General features: G+C 35.8%; 1 protein-coding gene across 7 annotated transcripts in view; it reads left to right on the top strand.

Moving 5' to 3' along the window:
- The window catches only part of CNTNAP4 (contactin associated protein like 4), a 294,017-nt gene that overhangs the window by 216,508 nt on the left and 55,655 nt on the right, over positions 1 to 21,854 (top strand). For all 7 annotated transcript variants that reach the window (XM_030924957.1, XM_030924953.1, XM_030924955.1 and 4 more), the window contains 2 exons: positions 6,440 to 6,596; positions 9,973 to 10,100. In XM_030924957.1, the coding sequence (XP_030780817.1) occupies positions 6,440 to 6,596; positions 9,973 to 10,100 (285 nt within the window). The remainder of the gene's footprint in view (positions 1 to 6,439; positions 6,597 to 9,972; positions 10,101 to 21,854) is intronic.

Genomic DNA, 21,854 nt, shown 5'->3' with positions numbered 1-21,854 from the left:
GACACGTAAGGTTTATTTTATCGTGGAAAACAGCTAATAAAAATACAACTTAGTTTTCTGAAAGTAAGTATTTTATGTGCCTCTTTTTCATGGATTGTTGACAGCCTCTGGGTATAATTGAATATTAGAAAAGACTGCCAGAGACACAGTTGATTCACTAGTTCAAGGAGGAATCAGAAAACCATCTTAACTCTTTATTTGATTGTACTGTGAATAACCAGTCTGCTCCTGAGTTCTGGTTTTGGTCTTACGTTTTCTTTCTTTAGGGTGTCTCATTATGTCAGAGCCTCTGTTCCCATCACATCTGCCTTACAGTAGGCCTTAATGAGCTAAGTCTTTTCTTTTTTTTTTTTTTTTTTTGAGGCGGAGTCTTGCGCTGTCTCCCAGGCTGGAGTGCAGTGGCGCGATCTCGGCTCACTGCAAGCTCCACCTCCCGGGTTCACACCATTATCCTGCCTCAGCCTCCAGAGTAGCTGGGAATATAGGCGCCCGCCATCACGACCAGCTAATTTTTTTGTGTAGAGATTTTTTTTAGTAGAGACGGGGTTTCATCATGTTAGCCAGGATGGTCTCGATCTCCTGACCTCGTGATCTGCCTGCCTCGGCCTCCCAAAGTGCTGGGATTACAGGCGTGAGCCACCGCGCCTGGCCCCAATGAGCTAATTCTTGAAGTCACTGCAAGAGCTTTGCAACTGGCCTCCTAGCTTGTCATCTCTTCATATCTTCTAACCATCCAATGCAAAATCCGAAGTATTACTCTCTGTTAAGAAAATTAACCTCTAAGAAATGCCGCTCCCACTTTTAAGAAACACTGTTCTATTTAAGAAGGTCTACCTCCTTTCTGTTATTTGTCTGTCCAACACAGCCTCTTCTGCTGGATCCTGGAACTGTGTATTCTGTGTCCACCCTGCTTGTGCAACCCTCGTGCCACCCTCTAACACTTATTTTTTAGCAGTAGCATTGAGTTGTATTTTTCTTCACTTATTAGAGAAAATTCTAAGACATCTGTACAATAAAGCAACTTTTTTCATGTTCACTCCTGCTTGTCCTAAGAAGGGCTGGAGTTCCAGATAGAATGACAAAAATTTAAAAAGAAATTTGTTTCATATGGGAATAGCATATGTCATAGAGATCATGCAAAAATGCTGAACTGTTGTTCTGACATTTGAACCCTGCATTTCTGATTCTCTCTCTATTTACTCTCCACCCACTAAAAATCAGATTATTTTCTCCCCTATGACTGACTACCCCTTGCCCTTTTTCTCCTTTTTCTCCTCCTCATTTTCCTTTTTCAGAATGTTCTCATTTGGCCTCTACCCCTCCAATCCCATCTTTCTGGAACCCACCCAAAACTTATCTCCTCCTGAAACCTCAATTCTATGTGCAAATGAGGATCAGACAGTTGTAGTTCGAAAGCATAAGATTTACAGCTGGAGGTGTGGGTGTGTTTCTCATTGGCTAGGTGCATCTAGAACATAGATAGATGAAACTTCGATTACTGAAATGGACGAATGGTTAATGAATTTCAGTCTTTGTTTTCTTTTCTCCGAAATGGGGCCAATGATACCAGCCTCACAGGGGTGGAGTGATGTTTGGGTGGCATAGCACATACAAAGTGCATGGCATGAGCCCCCCTCATTTCCAGCTCTCCGGGGCATTGTGGCCATAGTGAACATATACAGTTTAGTTTCTAATGGGTTGTTCATTGTTGCTAAATATTCATATTAGAATAAAACCAGATAAGCAAATCTGGAATGGTATTCTAAGAATAAGAATGGTAATTATGGAAGGGTAAATGAATGCTATGGAACAAAATGAACTCAGGTATATGTATATGTCAGTATATGTCTTTCAGTATTTGGCTTATTCTATTTAGTATAATGCCTTTCATGTTCATCCATGTTGTCACAAATGGCAGGACTTCCTTCTATTTAAGGCTGAATGATATCCCATTGTGTGTGTGTGTGTGTGTGTGTGTGTGTGTGTGTGTGTATCACGTTTTCTTTATCCATTCATCAATGGACAGTTAGGTTTCTCCATATCTTGGCTATTGTGAATAAAGCTGCAGTGAACATTGCAGTGAAAACATCTCTTCAAGATACTAAAGATGTTATGCTGAGTGAAATAAGCCAGACACAGAAAGACAAATACTTCATGATCCCACTTATATATGGAATCTAAAAAGGTTGAGCTCATAGAAACAGAGTAAAAGAGTGATTTTTAGGGAAGGGGGTTGGTGTGGAGATATTGGTCAAAGGGTACAAATTTGCAGTTGTAAGATGAATACATTCTGGAGAGGTAGTAGACAGAATGATTACTGTAGTTAACAACAGTGTATTGTATATGTGAAATCTGCTGAGAGAGTTGATCTCAGTATTCTCACCATAAAAATATAAAGTAGCTATGTGAAGTGGTGGCTATGTTAAATCGTGTGATTGTGGTAATCATTTCAAAACATTGCTTTGCACACCTTAAATGTGTACAATTTTTATTTGTTAATTTTACTGCAAAGCTGAAAAATAAAACATAAGAAAATACAAAAAGAAGGATGGTTATCAAAGTTGACAAAGAAGTCAAGCTGTAACAGAACCAGAAAGCAAAATCCCTGAGGGACTGGTGAGTAAACACCACACAGAGTAAAGGGGCTTGATATGGTTTGTCCGTGTCCCCACCCAAATCTCACCTTGAATTGTAATAATCCTCACGTGTCAAGGACAGGGCCGGGTGGAGATAACTGAATCGTAGGGGCAGTTTCCTCCATACTGTTCTCATGGCAGTGAATAAGTCTCATGAGATCTTATGGTTTTATAAATGGGAGTTCCCCTGCACAATCTCTCTTGCTTGCCACCATGTAAGATGTGACTTTGCTCTTCTTTGCCTTCTGTCATGATTGTGAGGCCTCCCCAGCCATGTGGAACTAAGAGTCCATCAAACCTCTTTTCTTTATAAATTACCCAGTCTCAGGTATGTCTTTATTAGCAGCATGAAGACAGACTAATACAGGGGTTGACCAGAATGTGTCAGGAATCCCCATCTTTAAGGCCGGTTGTGCCTGTGCACTTTTTTTTTAATGCTTCCCTGGTGTTTCAGGCTCAATAACCAGTTTTAGAAAGTTAACTCCAGAAAAGCGTGGAAGAGGGGATCCCGAAAGGTATGGAACGTGGCTAAATACACAAATTTTTCTCAGGTTGGTGACCTCATGATTCATGTGGAATAGATTTGAGGTGGAGAGAGTTAAAAGAGCTGAGGTCTCTAATCCATCTTGCATTAATTTTCGTATAAGGAGTAAGGAAAGGATCCAGTTTCAGCTTTCTACTTATGGCGAGCCAATTTTCCCAGCACCATTTATTAAGTAGGGAATCCTTTCCCCATTTCTTGTTTCTCTCAGGTTTGTCAAAGATCAGATGGCTGTAGATGTGTGGTATTATTTCTGAGGACTCTTCTGTTCCATCGGTCTATATCTCTGTTTTGGTACCAGTACCATGCTGTTTTGGTTACTGTAGCCTTGTAGTATAGTTTGAATGTTAGACCTAATACCATAAAAAACCCTAAAAGAAAACCTAGGTAGTACCATTCAGGACATAGGCATGGGCAAGGACTTCATGTCTAAAACACCAAAAGCAACGGCAACAAAAGCCAAAACTGACAAATGGGATCTCATTAAACTAAAGAGCTTCTGCACAGCAAAAGAAACAACCATCAGAGTGAACAGGCAACCTGCAGAATGGGAGAAAATTTTTGCAATCTACTCATCTGACAAAGGGCTGATATCCAGAACCTACAAAGAACTCAAACAAATTTACAAGAAAAAAACAAACAACCCCATCAAAAAGTGGGCAAAGGATATGAACAGACATTTCTCAAAAGAAGACATTCATACAGCCAACAGACACATGAAAAAATGCTCATCATCACTTGCCATCAGAGAAATGCAAATCAAAACCACAATGAGATACCATCTCACACCAGTTAGAATGGCAATCATTAAAAAGTCAGGAAACAACAGGTGCTGGAGAGGATGTGGAGAAATAGGAACACTTTTACACTGTTGGTGGGATTGTAAACTAGTCCAACCATTATGGAAAAGAGTATGGCAATTTCTCAAGGATCTCGAACTAGATGTACCATATGACTCAGCCATCCCACTACTGGGTATATACCCAAAGGATTATAAATCATGCTGCTATAAAGACACATGCACACGTATGTTCATTGTGGCACTATTCACAATAGCAAAGACATGGAATCAACCCAAATGTCCATCAGTGACAGACTGGATTAAGAAAATGTGGCATATATACACCATGGAATACTATGCAGCCATAAAAAAGGATAAGTTTGCATCCTTTGTAGGGACATGGATGCAGCTGGAAACCATCATTCTCAGCAAACTATCACAAGAACAGAAAACCAAACACCGCATGTTCTCACTCATAGGTGGGAACTGAACAATGAGATCACTTGGACTCAGGAAGGGGAACATCACAAACCAGGACCTATCATGGGAATGGGGGAGGGGGGAGGGATTGCATTGGGAATTATACCTGATATAAATGATGAATTGGTGGGTGCTGACGAGTTGATGGGTGCAGCACACCAACATGGCACAAGTATACATATGTAAGAAACCTGCACGTTCTGCACATGTACCCTAGAACTTAAAGTATAAAAAAAAAAAAAAAAAAAAAAAAGAGCTGAGGTCACAATAAGAAATATAATGGGGTAGAACAGGAAGTTGTTTTCAGACAAGCTAGGTTTAGAGTTTCAGATCTTGGTGATTTAGTGTCAAGTGATAATGATGCCATACATGAATGAAATGAAATGTCTATGAAAATACGTTTTCAGCTGCTGGGGATCTGTGATTCAGACCACAGGAAGGATGATCAATGGGAATGCTCAAGTCATTTAGGATTTTAATTATGGGAGGTGGAATGTTCCACCATATCCACGGGTATTTTTTACCTTTAATTTTTATTTCTCAGGATTTTAAAAATTCATTCCTATAGTTATTTAAATTCCTTAGTATATTTTTAAAAAAGTCTTGGATTGAACCAATGTCTGAAACCTTAAAAAACATTCAGTGATTTCTATTTTATAGGGAAGACAGGAAATTTAGATGTGGGAATATGGTTCAGTATTTAAGAATAACAATTTATTTTTCTTTTTAATCTATGAAGACAATGTTTTAAGCAGTGTATTGAAATATATTTATTATTTCAAGTAGTAATTTTCACCTTGTGGTGAAGGGCTAATCATGTAATTAAAAAAAGATGAAGATTCTTCATATTAATGCATTTATGCATAACACAGCTTTTAATAACTCTTTGCTGGTTTTTTGTTTTTGTTTTTGTTTTGACGTGGCCAGACTGGCATGCATAGTAACCCTGGGAGAGAGGTTGTCAGCATTAGCACAGGGACTAATAGTAAGTTAAAATGAGCATTGGCATTTGTAAGCAAGGGAGAAATTAGTAAAAATGCCAGATTCTCAGCAGGGCTAATGGTGACAACTTAAAGGTTTGAAAGTCGACAGAAAAATGATCAAGCACCTTTGAGAAGCTGACTGATTCTGTGTTGCTTACATTCTTCTCATGCCCTGATTCTCAGATGACTACAATTTTTCCTCCATACTTTTTATTTTTTTCTTGATAGATTGGCTACATGCTTCACGTCCTTCTCTGAAAATCCTTGCCTAGATGTTCTGTCTGTTCCTTGCTCGAGTTCCTTGGCATCATGTTTAGTCTTAACTCAGAAGGAGCTGGTAGCTGAACATTTATCGTAGGAAGAGACGCATTTGGCTGAGGGAAACTTCTTTTGAGTGTAATATTCGCTTCCAGCATGAAGATTTTTCAGTGTTATTTCTGTAACTTCAAATAAATAGCCAAGCCATTAAATGGAAGATAAAATATATACTTCCAAATAAATCTTAAATCACGACAAGGGAGTGCCAAATCATGCCTAACATTAATTAAACAACTAGGGTATTTTTAGAGAATAAATTTATTGAGATAAATCATGGACTTTACATAACATTCCATAATGCTTTAATGGGCATTTCATGATTTCAAATCAATTTTGCTTTGGTATGTTAATTACTATGATTTATATTTTGATGCTCACTTGTTTCAAAATTATTTTTAAAGAAATTGTATATGTGAGCGGCTCTCAATCCATTTTTTACTATCATGCCTAAATTAAATAGGAACCGCTGGTTTCTTTTCTACCCAAGAACAAATGTGTTGGTCATTTAAGCCTAAATAATAACTTTTTTATTTAAAAAGTTTTCTTAAGGAAATGCCAGGAATTACACTGTTTTGCATATCCTTAAATCAATCTTTCTCCTTTTATTCTTTTTAATGATTTTGGAAGAAAAGGAATTATACTGGGGGAGAAGGTGGTGGGACATAAAGCAGATGTCACATTTCTCACGTTTGTCTTTCAGATGGAACCCCTCTGAGTTGGTGGGTAGGAAGAACCAATGAAACGCAAACCTACTGGGGAGGTTCTTCACCTGATCTTCAAAAATGTACTTGTGGATTAGAGGGAAACTGCATTGATTCTCAGTATTACTGCAATTGTGATGCTGACCGGAATGAATGGTGATTTCCGTATGATTTCTTTGTGCAAGAAAAAGTTCATTAAAAAATTAATCACTCAAAGTATGTATAGCTAGCCAGATACTGAACAAGTTAGTACAATGAAGTAATTAAATAAAGGTATGTTTTAATGAAACATGGTATAGTCAACTTAATATAGTCAATTATACTTTAAGTCAATAAATATATATATAGTCAATATAGTCGTTAGTATTAAGTCAATACCTTTTTGAGTTATTTTCTGTAATGGACCATAAGTCATTTACATTTTAATTTTATAATCAAGCAGAGATACCTGTTACATGGGGAATTAATTATTATTCCTTTTGAAACTATATATAAGTAGGTATTCTATTATCTTAAAAATATATTTACAGCCAAAGCACATTTCTTCAATAATCTACCTATAAAATGTTTAAAATTATCAACTTAGAATTTACTACAATTATTTTAACACGCAATTCTTTTATATTTTTAAAACGACAAATCATACTACAAAGAACTAATGTTCTGTGGATTATATTTTGAAAAAAGAAATCTGTAACATTTTAGGAATTTTAAAATCAAATTACAAATATTCCTCTAAGCAGAAAAGAAGCTTATGCATGTGTTCTTTATCTGAAAAGGTTAAAAAAGACATTGACAGAATTTGAGACTAGAGTTGGCATGTATACTGCCCTTATTTATTATTTGTAAAGTGAAAATATTTTAAATGTTTATATTTACATATCAGCATAACCTATGTATATGTTACATTGCTAAACAACTAGACCTGTACAGAAGACTTACTTTTAACGAATAGTTCTAGTCAATCTGGATGTAATATGGGTGATTTTGTTACAGGGTGCACATTGATTACAGTGATAAATCTGCTGTTAATTGAGGTCATAATTTGAATTAGATAATATTTCATTTATTTAGTTGGGAAACATCAAGATTATGTTATATGTGTGTGTGTATTTCTTTTAGAATTGCACTTTTAGTGTTACATGTTTGTTATGAAGAATATTGTCTCTCTTAAACTCTAATTTTTCAAATTTCTACTCCCTTTGGAAGGCACTCTTTTCTTATCACTACCTTCCCCAAAAAAAGTGCCTACAAAGTAATACTGTATTTTAAAATGTAAATAAAATGCTAGTAGTAATGCTTAACAACAATAAAAAAATTACCTAATCATCAATAACTCTCCAATGCCTCTATAACATATTTCTAATTAAAAATGACTTTTAAAAATAAGATTGTAAAACTTCTCATATTAAATTCTGCTAATGGTGACGTAACTTGCATAGAGCTAACCCTTCTCAGATAATTGTTGTAAATCCAGGAAAAAAAATGTTATGAAAACAACTACTTGAAATTAGCAGAAAGTAACCAAATGTAGGCAGACACTGCCCATGTGTTTATGGCAAAGACTATATCCCAGATATAAGAGATAGCACTGAAAATTAGGCAAAATTCACACAGGCCCCACCTAATAAACTATCAAACCAAGCAATGGCAATATATTGTGATAAGGCTGTGATTTAACTGCCTATGAAAATAAAAATGAAATCTTTAAAGAATAGCAAAATCCAGAATCTTTACAATGTATCCATGATATCCAGCATATTATAACATTTACTGAATATTCAAGGAAGAGTACATTTTCATCTAAAGTCAAGAAATTAAGAGCAGTTATTGCAAACCAACCTTGGGTTACTGATGTTTGAACTGGCAGAAAGATGCTTTACAGCAACTATTATAAAAATATTTGAAGCCTTAAAGGTAAAAATAATCACAATGTGTAAACAAAGGGTATTTTAAGCAGATAAGTGAAAACTATAATATGGAACAAAATGTAAATTTTAGAATTGAAAAGAGCATCTGAAACAGCAAATTCTAGTAGAAATTCTTCAGGCTAAAGAGAAATACCACAGACGAAAACTTAGATCTTCAGGAAGAAGTGAAAAGCACTGGAAATTGCAAATATGTTGGTAAATGTAAGAGCCAGTGTTTAAATAAAATGTTCACTTTATTTTTATTATAAAGTTTATAACATATGGATTTAAAATATATTACAATAGGAAAAAGAATATATGTGTGGAGGGGAGCAGTGTTAAGTGAATTATGTCTTAGCAAGCTTCTGACATTTTACATTGTTAAAAAACATAATGTCTAAATAGACTGTGATAAATTAAGAATTTACTTTGTAATCTGTAAAGCAAACATGGAAATACAATAAATATAGCTAAAAAGTGAATAGAGAAAACAAAATGAAATACAAAATATATGGAATAAACCAAGAGGAGGCAGCAAAGGAAAACAGAAGTACAAGAAATAATATGGGGGGGCAACCATAAAAGAGGATGAGTTCATGTCCTTTGCAGAGACATGGATGAAACTGGAAACCATCATTCTCAGCAAAATAACACAGGAACAGAAAACCAGACACTGCATGTTCTCCCTCATAAGTGGGAGTTGAACAATGAGAACATATGGACACAGGGAGGGGAACATCACACATCAGGGTCTGTCAAGGGGTGGGGGGCTAGGGGAGGGATAGCATTAGGAGAAATACCTAATGCAGATAATGGATTGATGGGTGCAGCAAACCACCATGGCACGTGTATACCTATGTGACAAACCCGCATGTTCTGCACATGTATCCCAAATTTAAAGTATAATAAAAGAAAATAGATAAATTGCTACAACATTTCAAAAAATGAAAAGAAATTCTATGGGGGAAATGAAAGAGTAAAATGGTAGACCTCAAACTACAGTATCAATCATTACACTAAGTGTTAATGTATTAACCAATTCCAGTAAAAACGTAGAAAATTGTCCATTGAATTAAAAAATCTCCAACTGTGTTCTATTTTTAACGTATGTTATATTTTATATTCTCTATTACATTTTTCTACAAGAGACATTAAAGTGTCATTATGTTTTGGCCAGGCACAGTGGCTCACACCTGTAATCCCAGCACTTTGGGAGGCTGAGGCAAGTGTATCACTTGAGGCCAGGGGTTCAAGACCAGCCTGGCCAACATTGCAAAACCCTGACTCTACCAAAAATACAAAAGTTAACTGGGTGTGGTGGTATACATCTGTAATCTCAGCTACTTGGAAGGCTGAGGCACAAGAATGGATTGAACCCAGAAAGAGGAGGTTGCAGTGAGCCAAAATTGTGCCACTGCACTCCAGCCTGGGAGACAGAGTGAGACCTTGTCTCAAAATAATAATAATAAATAAAATGTCATTCTGTTTTTATGTGCTCCGATGAGTGACTGGATCCGTACTCTTTTGTGGGTGCAAGTTTAGTTCAGAACATCTTGGTTTTGAAATGCAATAAGGACTATTAAAATTTCTTAAGAATTTTGTTTGTTGCTATTGTTTTTTAGGACCAATGACACTGGATTGCTTTCTTATAAAGAACATCTTCCAGTAACTAAGATCGTGATTACAGACACAGGCCGACTGCATTCAGAAGCAGCTTATAAACTGGGGCCTCTACTCTGCAGGGGAGACAGTAAGTGGTTACGATGTGTTGTAAGCATATTTGAGAAAAGTATCATGACTTAAAGTGCCATCACTTAAGCATCATGCTTCCATCACATAATAATTAATCAGACTTCTATTGTGGACATTTTTAACTAAGGTCTGAAATACTCTTTCAGTCAGTCAACAAATAAGTACTCCTATGAAGTACAAAGCTATGATGGCAAACCTTGCTAAGATTCTAAGAGAAAGAAATCACTGGGCATCTCAATTGATTAGTTCATGAGTATATTCCAGCATTCCTGAATTTCTAATTGCTGTTATCCACATAGGAAAGCTTCAATGCTAAACACAGTTATTAATAATTCATGTGAATTTCCTACTGTGAGGCCTGGTATGAAATTAGAATGTCAATGGAATCATGTCATTTTAACCCCAAATATATTTCACATGTAAATCTCACTTTTTTCTGTGTGTGTGTCTGTGTGCGTCTGTGTACATTTACTTTAAACCAGTGGTACATGCTGTTTTGCATATACAATGCATTAACACTTTAAACCAGAATTTTAAAGGTCAAATATAGTTCTATTATATTTATGTTCCATATATACATATATATATGTTATATATCTGTGTTTTCTTTGATCAGGGAATGAAATGAACATATGTATTCATTTATAGATTGTTAACCTCCCTGAAAAGCGTTAGGTTAGAGATTAGTGCATTAAATATCTATACTTTTAGTATTTCCAGAACTTAAAATGGAAATAGATGAAATACTTGTTTACATTAATGCCATAGCTTAAAATAAAATTTTATTCTAGGGGCACAACAGAAGAAGAGGGAATCTGACAATTCAGTGGATTTATGGAGATACAGAGCAGAAGTTGCTTAGTTAAAAAGCAAAGATGATACTGGCCTATAAAAATATATACATTGTAAATACTGTTTACCATTTTGCCCACCATCTCTGATATGTATCACCTCTACTTTCTGTTCTACCAGTGAGCCTTACACAATCCCATGAAGATGGCATAGAATATTTCGTGGAAAGAAAAATTATGTGCAAAGAGATGAGATTGTAAACTTCAGATGCATCCAGGAGAGTGTAACAATTTTTCATAGCTGTAGAGAAGTTGTTCTATACATCACGTGTACCTTTCACTGCTTGCTCTGATCTTAACCCTGCAGGGACCCAGGCTGGCTTCCTCTGCCTTCCTTATTTCATTAGCTAAAATCCCTGTGTATTGGTATATTTTAACTGAGGTCCCTACCAACTCACTCCCGTAGACTTTCTTTCTCCCAGACTTTCTGTCATCATTTTAAGCACACAACATCATTGCACTTAGAGCAGTGATTCTCTAGCCAAGGCAATCTTGCCCTGCAGTGGACATTTGACAATGTTCAGAGACATTTTTGGTTATCACATTGTTGGGGAGTGGGATGCTACTGGCATGTCGTGGGAGAGGTCAGGGATGCTGCTAAACATCCTGCAATGCATGAGACGGCCCTCCACAAAGAAGAATTATCTGGCCCCAAATGTCAATAGTACTGAGGTTGAGAAGCTAGAGCATTGAACTACCGTGACCATGGGAATACAGAGGGGAGCTACTACATTGGCACTGAGAATTTACAAATAGTTTGAAGTATTTAGAGACCTGCTAATTAATCTCTGACTTATTAATTAAACAGTAATCAAGTAATTGGTCTTCTTGCCTCGTGTATCTATTTTTAGCGTTGAGGTTCATCTTCACATGAGGTTATTTTCTGCATGAAGGACTAAGGACTAAGGACTGTTTTCTGCATGAAACATTCTTCTTTATTTTCTCAGTTAGATGAGCAGTATCTTCAGAACAGTGAAGACTCCTTTTTTCCATATGGGAAATCTGTACCACTTAAGTTACAATGCCAAAGGTACTTTTTATTTTCATCTCCAAGTGAGGCTCACTGGGCAGATATGGGACTAACAGATATAGGATCATGTACAGTAGGCCTTATAAGCAGAGAAAAGCTGCATGGGCATTACTTTGAAAGCATCAGGACTACACACTGAATAATTTAAGACTGAGAAATAACTTAATTCTCATGATTCAATTGAAAGCCTGACGATCATTTATAAACGTAAAGATCAGTAAAAGTGACCTCTGATATAAGACAAGGAGAAGATGAGAGCTTGAACTAGGCAATGATTGGCATGGAGCTTTAAAAGGGGGATCAACTATGAGGTAAATTGAATATGATTTAGATGTAAGGTTGAGAGTTAAAGCCTTGGGGATGATTTCCAGCTTTCTGATATGAATAAAGCCATTAGTGTCATTCATTGAGACAGGAGATTAACACTTTTTTTTTTTAACAGAAAAGTGAAAAGGTGAAAGTGAAAAAAGTAATATTTTCATTTTCTCACACGAACTAGAGATACTGAAAAATGTAGATCAGCCATGTTTTTCTAGGAAAGAAGGTGAAGTTGTGAGAAAGCAGGACACATAAAACATGACTATCAGACCTACTAGTACCAGTTATGAGGTTATCCTAATTTATTGATGTTGTCTTTTTTCAAAGCTTTCTTTTCATTTTGTTTTCAATTTCATTTTACTGCTGCTATTATTGTTGATATCAGATATCAACTAGCAAACTAGGAAATAAGAGAACTTCCTCAATGGTATAAAGGACATCTGTGAAAATCTGATAGCTAATGTCATACTTTGAATAGTGAAGGATATAACTGTTTTCCCTTTAAGTTCAGGATAAAGGCAAGACTGTCTGCTCTCACTACTCCTATTCAATCTATTACTGATGGTCCTAGCACATGCAGTAAGTCAAGGAGAGGAATTCAAGGCATTTATTAGGTTGCAGCAAAAGTTAATCAACCTGACTTTAAGGGCAAATCAGGTTGCCATTAAAAGAAGTGGCAAAAATTGCAATTACTTTTGCACCAACCTTAGGTCAGAATGAATGGATTAAAATGTCTATTTACAGGTGACATGACTTTCTAGGTAGAAAATCTCAAATAATTTATATTTTTAAAAAGTTTAGCAAAGTCACAGGATTTGAGGTCAATATACAAAAGTAAATTATATTTCTATATGCTAATGATAAAAAAATTATAAATGAGATTTTAAAAATACCATTGTTATACTAGCACCAACAACATAAAATATTTTGGTGTAAATATTACAAATTATTAAGAAAAAATTAAGAGCATTATATTTAAAAATTTATGAATTAAAATATTTGATAAGATGTCAATTTTCCCAAATTTATATATAGACTGAAAACAATCCCAATTAAAATCCAGCAATCTTTTTTTTTGTGGGGGGGAGTAGAAATTGAAAAGCTTATTTTTAAATGTATATTGAAATGCAAAGAAAGTAGAATAGCAAAAATGTTTTGAAAAATATAAACAAAGTTTGAGATACACTACCAGATTATAAGACTTACTATAAAACTAACAGATATTCAAGGAAGTTTGATATTGACATTACAATAGACGAATACATGAATGGAATAGAATAAAGAGCCCAAAAATAGACTCATGTATACATGGTTGCTTGACTTTTCACAAAGCTGCCAAGGAAACTCAACAATGAAAGGATAGAATTTTTAAGAAACAGATCTGGAACAATTCGAATCCGTTTGAAAAAGAAAAACAGAATTTAAAAAAAGTGTCAATTCATACTTCAAAGCAGATAAAAAAATTAACTCAAGATTAATCATAAACTTAAATCTAAAACCACAAACTATAACACTGCTCTAAGAAAATACAAGGGAAAGTCTTAGTGACCTTGGGTTTGGCATAGGTTTCTTAGATACAACACTAAAAGTACAATTCATAAAATAAAAAAAATAATAAATTGGGTTTCACTAAAAAAACTTCTGCTTTTAAAATGACACTGTCAGGAAATTGAAAAGAAAAGCTACAGACTGCGTGAAAATATTTGCAAAATACAAGTTTTATAGAGGCTAATACCAAGAATATAAAAATAATGCTGTCATGGTGTAATAATATTTGAAAAATCAGTTTACAAATGGGCAAAAGATTTGCACATACACTTCACAGGAAAAATATGGATTTAAATAAGTACATTAAAGATCCTTAGCATCATTAGTTATTAGGGGAATGCAAACTAGTGCCACAATGTGATACCAACATGTAACTGTCAACATTTAACAAATAGTAATAACAAAAAATATATATATAACAAGTGCTAATGAGGATATAGAGCAACTAGAACTCTGGTACATTGCCGCTACAGATGCAAAATGGTACACACTGCTTTGGAAAATAATTGGTTTCTTATCATGTTAAACCCACATTTACCATATGACCCAGCAATCCCCATCTTAGCATTTTATCCAAGAAAAAACAAATCTATATGCATATAGTCAGTTTTTTGTTATTATTATTATTGGCTTTATTCCATAGTCCCCTAAAAATGGAGACCACTCAAATGTTTATCAAGCGGTGAAAGGATACACATTCCATTTTACTGTGGTGTACCCACAATACACCGTGGAATACTACTAAACAATGAAAAAATATACTCTAGATAACATGCAACAACATAGGTGAATCTCAACTGCATTACTCTAAGTGAAAGAAGCCAGACTAAAAAGCCTACATGCTTTGAATGACTCAACTTCTGAGATATTCTGGAAAAGTCAAAACCATAGGAACAGAAAAAGATCTCTGCTTCAAGGACTTCGAGGTGAGAGGAATTTTACACAGGGGTACAAGAAAACTTTGTCAGGTGAAAAAAATGTTCCATATCTTGAGTGTGGTGGTGTTTTTATGGTTTCAGGTCCTTGTCAACTTCTAGAGCTACACCCCAAAAAAGGCTGAATTGTACTCTATGTGAATTACCATAAATTATTAATATATTTTAATAAATAATAAGTGATGTCTTATTCAGCACATCTGACTGAAAAACAAAACAAAAAAGTTAGTAACAGTTTGCATAGCTATGGTTGCTTAATTTTAAGAATTAGAGGTTGAGTGCGGTCGCTCAAGCCTATAATCCCAGGGCTATAGGAGTTCAAGGTGGGAGGACTGCTTGAGACCAGGAGCTCCAGGCTGCAGTGAGCTGTGATTGCACCACTGTACTACTGCCTGAGCAACAGAGTGAGACCTTGTCTCTTACAGAACAAAATTGGGTCGCCAAAACAAACAGAGAAACAAAAAAACCAGTAGAAGCAAATTTATGAAACAGTAAAGATTTCAGTAACACGGATATTCTCCAATTCTCCAGGACATTTCTGGAATCATGCTGAGTATGTTTCTAACTTAAATTGACTTTAGAAACTTTAGAAAAAGAGTCAAAGGAAAGAATCAAGGGAAAACATTTGGGTTTACCAGTTAGCAGAAAGGTCATTGGTAGGAGGAGTCACCTGTATATTTCCTATGTAATCAGCCTGCCAGGAGCAGTGGGAACATATTTATTTTTGAGGAACCATCCAGAGTCTTTTAGACCAACAATTCCTCCACTTCAGCATGAATAAAAATTACTTGGAGAGCTTGTTGTAACGCAGATTTCTGCACCTTATCCCAGAGACTGTGATTCAGGGGGTGTGGGTAGGAGAATCTTTCTTTCCCTCCCTTTCTCCCTCCCTTCTCTCCCTCCATTCCTTACTGCTTTCCTCCCTTCCCTTTTCCTTCCCTTTTTCCCTCCCCTTCCTCTTCCCTTGTGCACGCACGCGTGCGAGCGTGTGTGTGTGTGTGTATGTGTGTATGTGTGTGTGTTGACAGAATCTCCCTCTGTTGCCCCCGCTGGAGTGCAGTCTGCTCACTGCAAACTCCGCCTCCTGGGTTCAAGTGATCATTCTGCCTCAGCCTCCCAAGTAGCTGGTATTATAGGCGTGTGCCACCATGACCAGTTAATTTTTGTGTTTTTAGTAGAGACAGGGTTTCACCATATTGGCCAGGCTGGTCTCGAACCCCAGACCTCAAATGATCTGCCCACCTTGGCCTCCGACAGTGCTAGGATTACAGGCATGAGCCACCTTGCCTGGCTGGGTAGGAGAATTGCTAATGGGTTTCCACATGCTATTGCCGGTCTGTGGACCACTCCATGTACTGCTGCCCCAAGACAGTGTGGTTCACAGGCTGGTACTGGTCTGCACATTCTTTGCTACCAATGTGTAAGGAGGCTAGTACAAAAATAGACAGTATGTTTTCAGAATGACTTATGTCAATTGGACAGAGTAATTTATGTCTGTTGGACAGAAGAGTAATAAAAAATGGACTGGAGATAGTATTTTGTATACCTTTACTTTTCTCGTTTCACTTTTCTAGCAATTTACATTTTTAATTTTACATTTTAAAAATGTAAAATTGTTGTGGGTACATAATAGATGTATATATTTAGGGGATACGTGAGACATTTTGTCATAGGCATGCAATGTGCAATAATCACATCATGGAAAATTGGGTGTTCACCCCCTTAAGCATTTATCCTTTGTGTTACAAATAATCTAATTATACCATTTTTGTTATTTTAAAATGTACAATTACATTATTATTGACTGTAGTCACCATGTTTTGCTATCAAATACAAGGTCTTATTCTTTCTGTTTTTCTTTACACATTAACCATCCCCACCTCCTCCTGGCCTCCCACTCTCCTTCCCAGCCTCTGGTAACCATCCTTCTACTCTCTGTCTCCATGAGTTAAATTGTTTTGATTTTTTAGACCCCACAAATAAATTAAAACATGCAATGTTTGTCTTTCCGTGCCTGGCTTATTTCACTTAACATACTGACCTCCAGTTTCATCCATATTGTTGCAAATGACAGAATCTCATTTTTTTTAATGGCTGAAATAAGAAGAAAAAAAAAAGCACACTTTTACTACATACAGGTAGTTTGAGACTCACAGTTCTAGGTCAGCAGTTGGTTTGGGTATGAAGTGGACCAATGGTGCTGACATAGGGCCTGCCCGAGTGTTCTAACTGTAGTTGCAGTATGTTCAGAACCAGCAACAGAGTTTCAAAGTAGAAGACCAGGCATTCATACAGAGAGTTAAACCTGCTTTCTTGACATACAGCAAGAAGACGTCTACAGAAACTTTCTTCTACTTCAGTGAGTCTTGCAACACAAAGGGAATTCCTGGACCACGATAGCATCTGGCTTCAAGTTCTTGTCATTCACTCTCCCTTATCTGCAAAATCTCCCTAATTCTTTTACCAAACCCTTTCACACTCAGATTAAAACTCTTCCATCGTGATTTCTAGATGACACAGTCATTCTGCATTCTCAAAACATGTTTAGCGTATTACAAAGATATGTTTCTCATACTGGCTTTTAATTATTTTTGAGCCCCTCAAGAGCAGGGTACATTGTTCATTTATTCTTGTGTTCCTGATAACTAATATATTACCCATTGCACGAAAGATAATCCATGAATAACGGTTCATGAAATAATAAGAATGATTTAATATATGCATGTAAAGAAACCTACAGCTTGTGAATTATTAGTAAGAGATACGAATACATTTTTGATTCTATAAGCAATTAAATAAGTAAATACATACTTTTACTAAAAGGAGTTTAGACTATATTGAATTATTGATTCTGATATAAAAAATCACATAGTAGAAGAGTGTCTAGTTCCATCTAAGCCATTTCTCATCAATATGCCTGAAGTTGTAACAGTGAAAGTACTTTCAAATAAGAGTATTATTTTAGTTAATATTAATTTTTTTTTTTACTTTTCACTCTTTTTTTTTTTTTTTTTTTTTTTTTGAGGCGGAGTCTTGCTCTGTCGCCCGGGCTGGAGTGCAGTGGCCGGATCTCAGCTCACTGCAAGCTCCGCCTCCCGGGTTCACGCCATTCTCCTGCCTCAGCCTCCGGAGTAGCTGGGACTACAGGCGCTCCACCTCGCCCGGCTAGTTTTTTTGTATTTTTAGTAGAGACGGGGTTTCACTGTGTTAGCCAGAATGGTCTCGATCTCCTGACCTCGTGATCCGCCCGCCTCGGCCTCCAGTGCCTTTATTAAACTGAAATGATTTCCTCTTCTTGGAAAATAGATTATTTTATGGTCTATTTTACTTTGTTTTTTTGTTCACTTGGAAAAACATTTATTACCAACCAATAATTTATATGCAAGAAACTTCATAAATGTGAGGGAATAAAAATTGTTTTCAGTACTTTCAAAAGGTTTTCACTTTGGAACTGGGAACCCTGATAGTTGTCAGGACCATGGTATCCTTTTGGGGGAATTTTATACATATGCATACCTTTAATTAATTGTCTTAAATATTAATGACTTACTTGATACAAAATCATAACTTTTTAAAGCTACATAGAAATGCCAAAAAAGTCAGTAAAAGTCACCAAGAATCACATAACTCAGAAAGAATGATTAATATCAATTGAATATCATTCCAAATGTTGGTAGATATCTCTAGTACAGGGCTTCCCAGTCTCACCACTCTTGACATTTGGGCTGGATAATTCCTCATGATGGTTGAGGACCGTCCTGTGCATTGTTGGAGCTAAGCAGTATCCCTGGTTCCTACCCAAGAGATGCCAGTAGCATCCTTCCTCCAAATGTGACAACTAAAAATGTCTCCAAACATTGCCAAATGTCCCCTGGCTAAAGAATTGCCCCGGGTGGAGAATCACCACTCTAGACAAAATATTTTTTAAAAGAGATCGAGAAATGAATTTATAAAACTTTATTCATTGAAATTGAGAAAGAAAACACCAAATTTAAGCCAACATGGCTCATGAAATTTATATATCTAACGAAGTATATTCAATTTAAGTGATCCCGCTAAACTTACAAAAAAACTATGAGCATTTTAAAAGATTATAGAGTCACTACATTTTATATTAAATGTATTTTAAAATTATAAACAGCATTTATCTACTCAGAGAAATGGAAAAGCTAGCACTCATTTCTTCTTTCCCCTTCTTTATCTCCCTCTTCCCAATTTTTGCTAGTTATGCTATTATTTGTATATTGTTACTTTTAAAGACTAGCCACTAGTTCTATTCTCCAATGCTTTTTATTTTGATTTATTTATTTTTGTCAGGTAGTTGATATTTTACCTTTTTTTTTGTCTTTAGAAAGATTCTTGAGGGTTGCATTTTTTAAATTTTTTATGTGCTTGAGAATATTTGTTGCCTTAGGATTCTAAAACAAACTGTGGTGCTTTAACTTTATATTGTCTATTGGGAACAGCTTAATGGAGATACAATTCACAGCCTGTAATCCACTCTTTTAAAAGTGTACAATTCAATCAATTGTAGTATATTTAATCATTTTAGTGTACTACATAGAGTTGAGCAACCATCACCATCATCATTTTGAGAACACTTTTATCACCCCCAAAGTAGACCTGCTCCCATTTTTCAGACACTGTCCATTTCGCCCCCTCCCCATCCCAGCCCTAAGCAACTAGTAACCTACTTTTTTTTTCTACAGACTTGCATATTCTGAATATTTCATATAGATAAAAATACAAGATATGTGGTCTCTTGTGACTGACTTCTTTTACTTAGCATCATATCGTCAAGGAGGTTCATCAATGTTGTAGAATGCATCAATACTGCATTCTTTTTTGTGTCCAAATAATATTCCATTCTATGGATATACCACATTTTGTTTCATCACTCATCAGTTCATGGACATTTGGGCTGGATCCACTTTTTGGATATTATGATAACACTTCTGTGGACATCCATGTATACTTTGTGTGTGTGTGTGTGTGGATAAAGGCTTTATTTCTCTTCGGTATGTACCTAGGAGTGGAATTTTTTGGTTATATGGTAACCCTACATTTAACCTCTTTAGGATCTGGTGTAATTTTTATGTATCATGCTGTGTAACCTTCAGTAGTTTGCATATATTATCTCATACTTGTCTGTGCTGAGGAATGCAGTCGTCTTGTCTTCCACAGCTTTTCTAAATGTCTTTTTGGTTGACTGTATTTCTTTATGAATATTGGTTTTGTTTTTGAAAAATTTTCTCAAAAGGGCTCTTGTATGCTTTATTTTCAGAATTCTTTCAAACTTGAAAGTGTCTGCCTGTTGCTGTAGCACTTCACAAATAAACTAGACTGGATACATTTTCTTTCCCTCAGAAATCTATGGACAGAGTTCCTTTATTTTATGCCATTGAATACTGTGAAGGAACCTGAGGCCATACTGATTTTTTCACCTTGTATGTGACTTGCTTTTTCTGTCTGAATACCTGAAGGAACAATTTTCCTTAAAGGTCACTAATTTAACAAGAATGTACCTGAATGTTGTTCATTTGGTATTACTTTTTCTTGGAAATAGAGGTGATGTGATAAAAGGTATATACATAATTTATAATTTGTTAACATTTTTGCAAATGTGGTCTGAATTTCTGCTCTCAGTCTGTCTATCTGAGCAAGGCAGTATTCTTAACTCTTTGGCATTTGAATTTTTCAACCCATTTTATCACATGTATTTCTTTTCAGGTAATTCATTACATTGAAATTTTATGTTTAATCAAAGCACCCTGAAACCTTCATAGTTAGAAAAGATCGCTGTAAGTTTTCGTTCCAAAAAATTCTTAGTCACTGAAGTTAGTTTCTTCATTTTGTCTGCATCGACTAGTACAGCTGTCTGAAAAATCACAGCTGCCCAGAATGCATTAAATAATCAAAGGTGCATGTAGGCAATAAATAACTTTGCAGAAGTGAGGCTCTTCAACTGGAAAAAGATATTGACTAGTGATCTGGTTAATTTCTCTTTCATTTGACAGAGTTCTCTTCCATTTGGCAGACTACATATAAACCATTTAAAAAAGTGAGGATCAATTCCATTTCAACAGATAATAAAATAATGTAACTTTGTTAGCTCCACTATGCCTGACAATTCTCCATTATAACATTTTTATTTTAATTTTTATATTTTACTTTATCTTATTGGGTTTATCTTTTTTAATTTCACCTTTTTATGCCCTCCTTCTCTTCTTCTTTTTCTTCTTCTTCCTCTTCTCTTGTCTCTGTTTTTCCTCTTTTCTTCCCTTTTTCCACTTGTGGGGAAAAGCAAGAGAACAATGAACAAAATAGATAAAAATATCGGTGTTCTTGGAGCTTATATTCTCTTGGAGAGAGAGAGAGAGAGACAATAATCAAGTGAAATATATGGTACAGTAGAAGCTGGTAAGAGCTATGAGGAAAATAAAGTTGAGACAGGAGTTGCATAATTTTAAATAGGATGGTCATTTAAAGCTCAGGAAGAAGGTGATATTTGAATAAAGATTTGAAGGAAATAGGAATGCAAGGCACGTGTCTACCTTTGGAAGAGTACTCTAGACAGAGGGAAAGACCAGATAAACCACACAGAAATGGGAGTGTAGATGGTATACTCATGGAGCAGCCAAATGGCCCAAGTGTTTGGAGCAGAGTGGGCAAGAAAGAGAGTAGTAGAAGTCAGAGAGAAATCTGGTGGTCAGATCATGAAAGATTTTGAAAATCCATTTTCAATCTGAAGGAAATTGAAGAACATCAGGGAATTTTGAGAAGAGGAATGGTATGATCTAACTTAGGTTTTAGTGAGATTGGACAGGGAAAGCTCAAAGCAAGAAAACCATTTAGGATACCATATCACCAACCCAGCTGAGAAATTATGGTAGCTTGAGCCATGGGTACAATGGTGAGAGTTGTGGCATGGGTAGAGTTGAAAGGAAAACCAGTAAAATTTCCCAATGAATTGTAGTTTGCGAAAGGAAGAGTCAAAGATAACACCAAGGTGTTTGATCTAATCAATTATAGGGAAAGAATTGGCATTAATTGAAATGAGGGAGATTGCT

This window comes from Rhinopithecus roxellana, chromosome 20, assembly GCF_007565055.1.
Source record: "Rhinopithecus roxellana isolate Shanxi Qingling chromosome 20, ASM756505v1, whole genome shotgun sequence".
In the NCBI taxonomy this organism is placed as follows: Eukaryota; Metazoa; Chordata; class Mammalia; order Primates; family Cercopithecidae; genus Rhinopithecus; species Rhinopithecus roxellana.
This window is presented reverse-complemented; position numbering and strand designations above follow the sequence as displayed.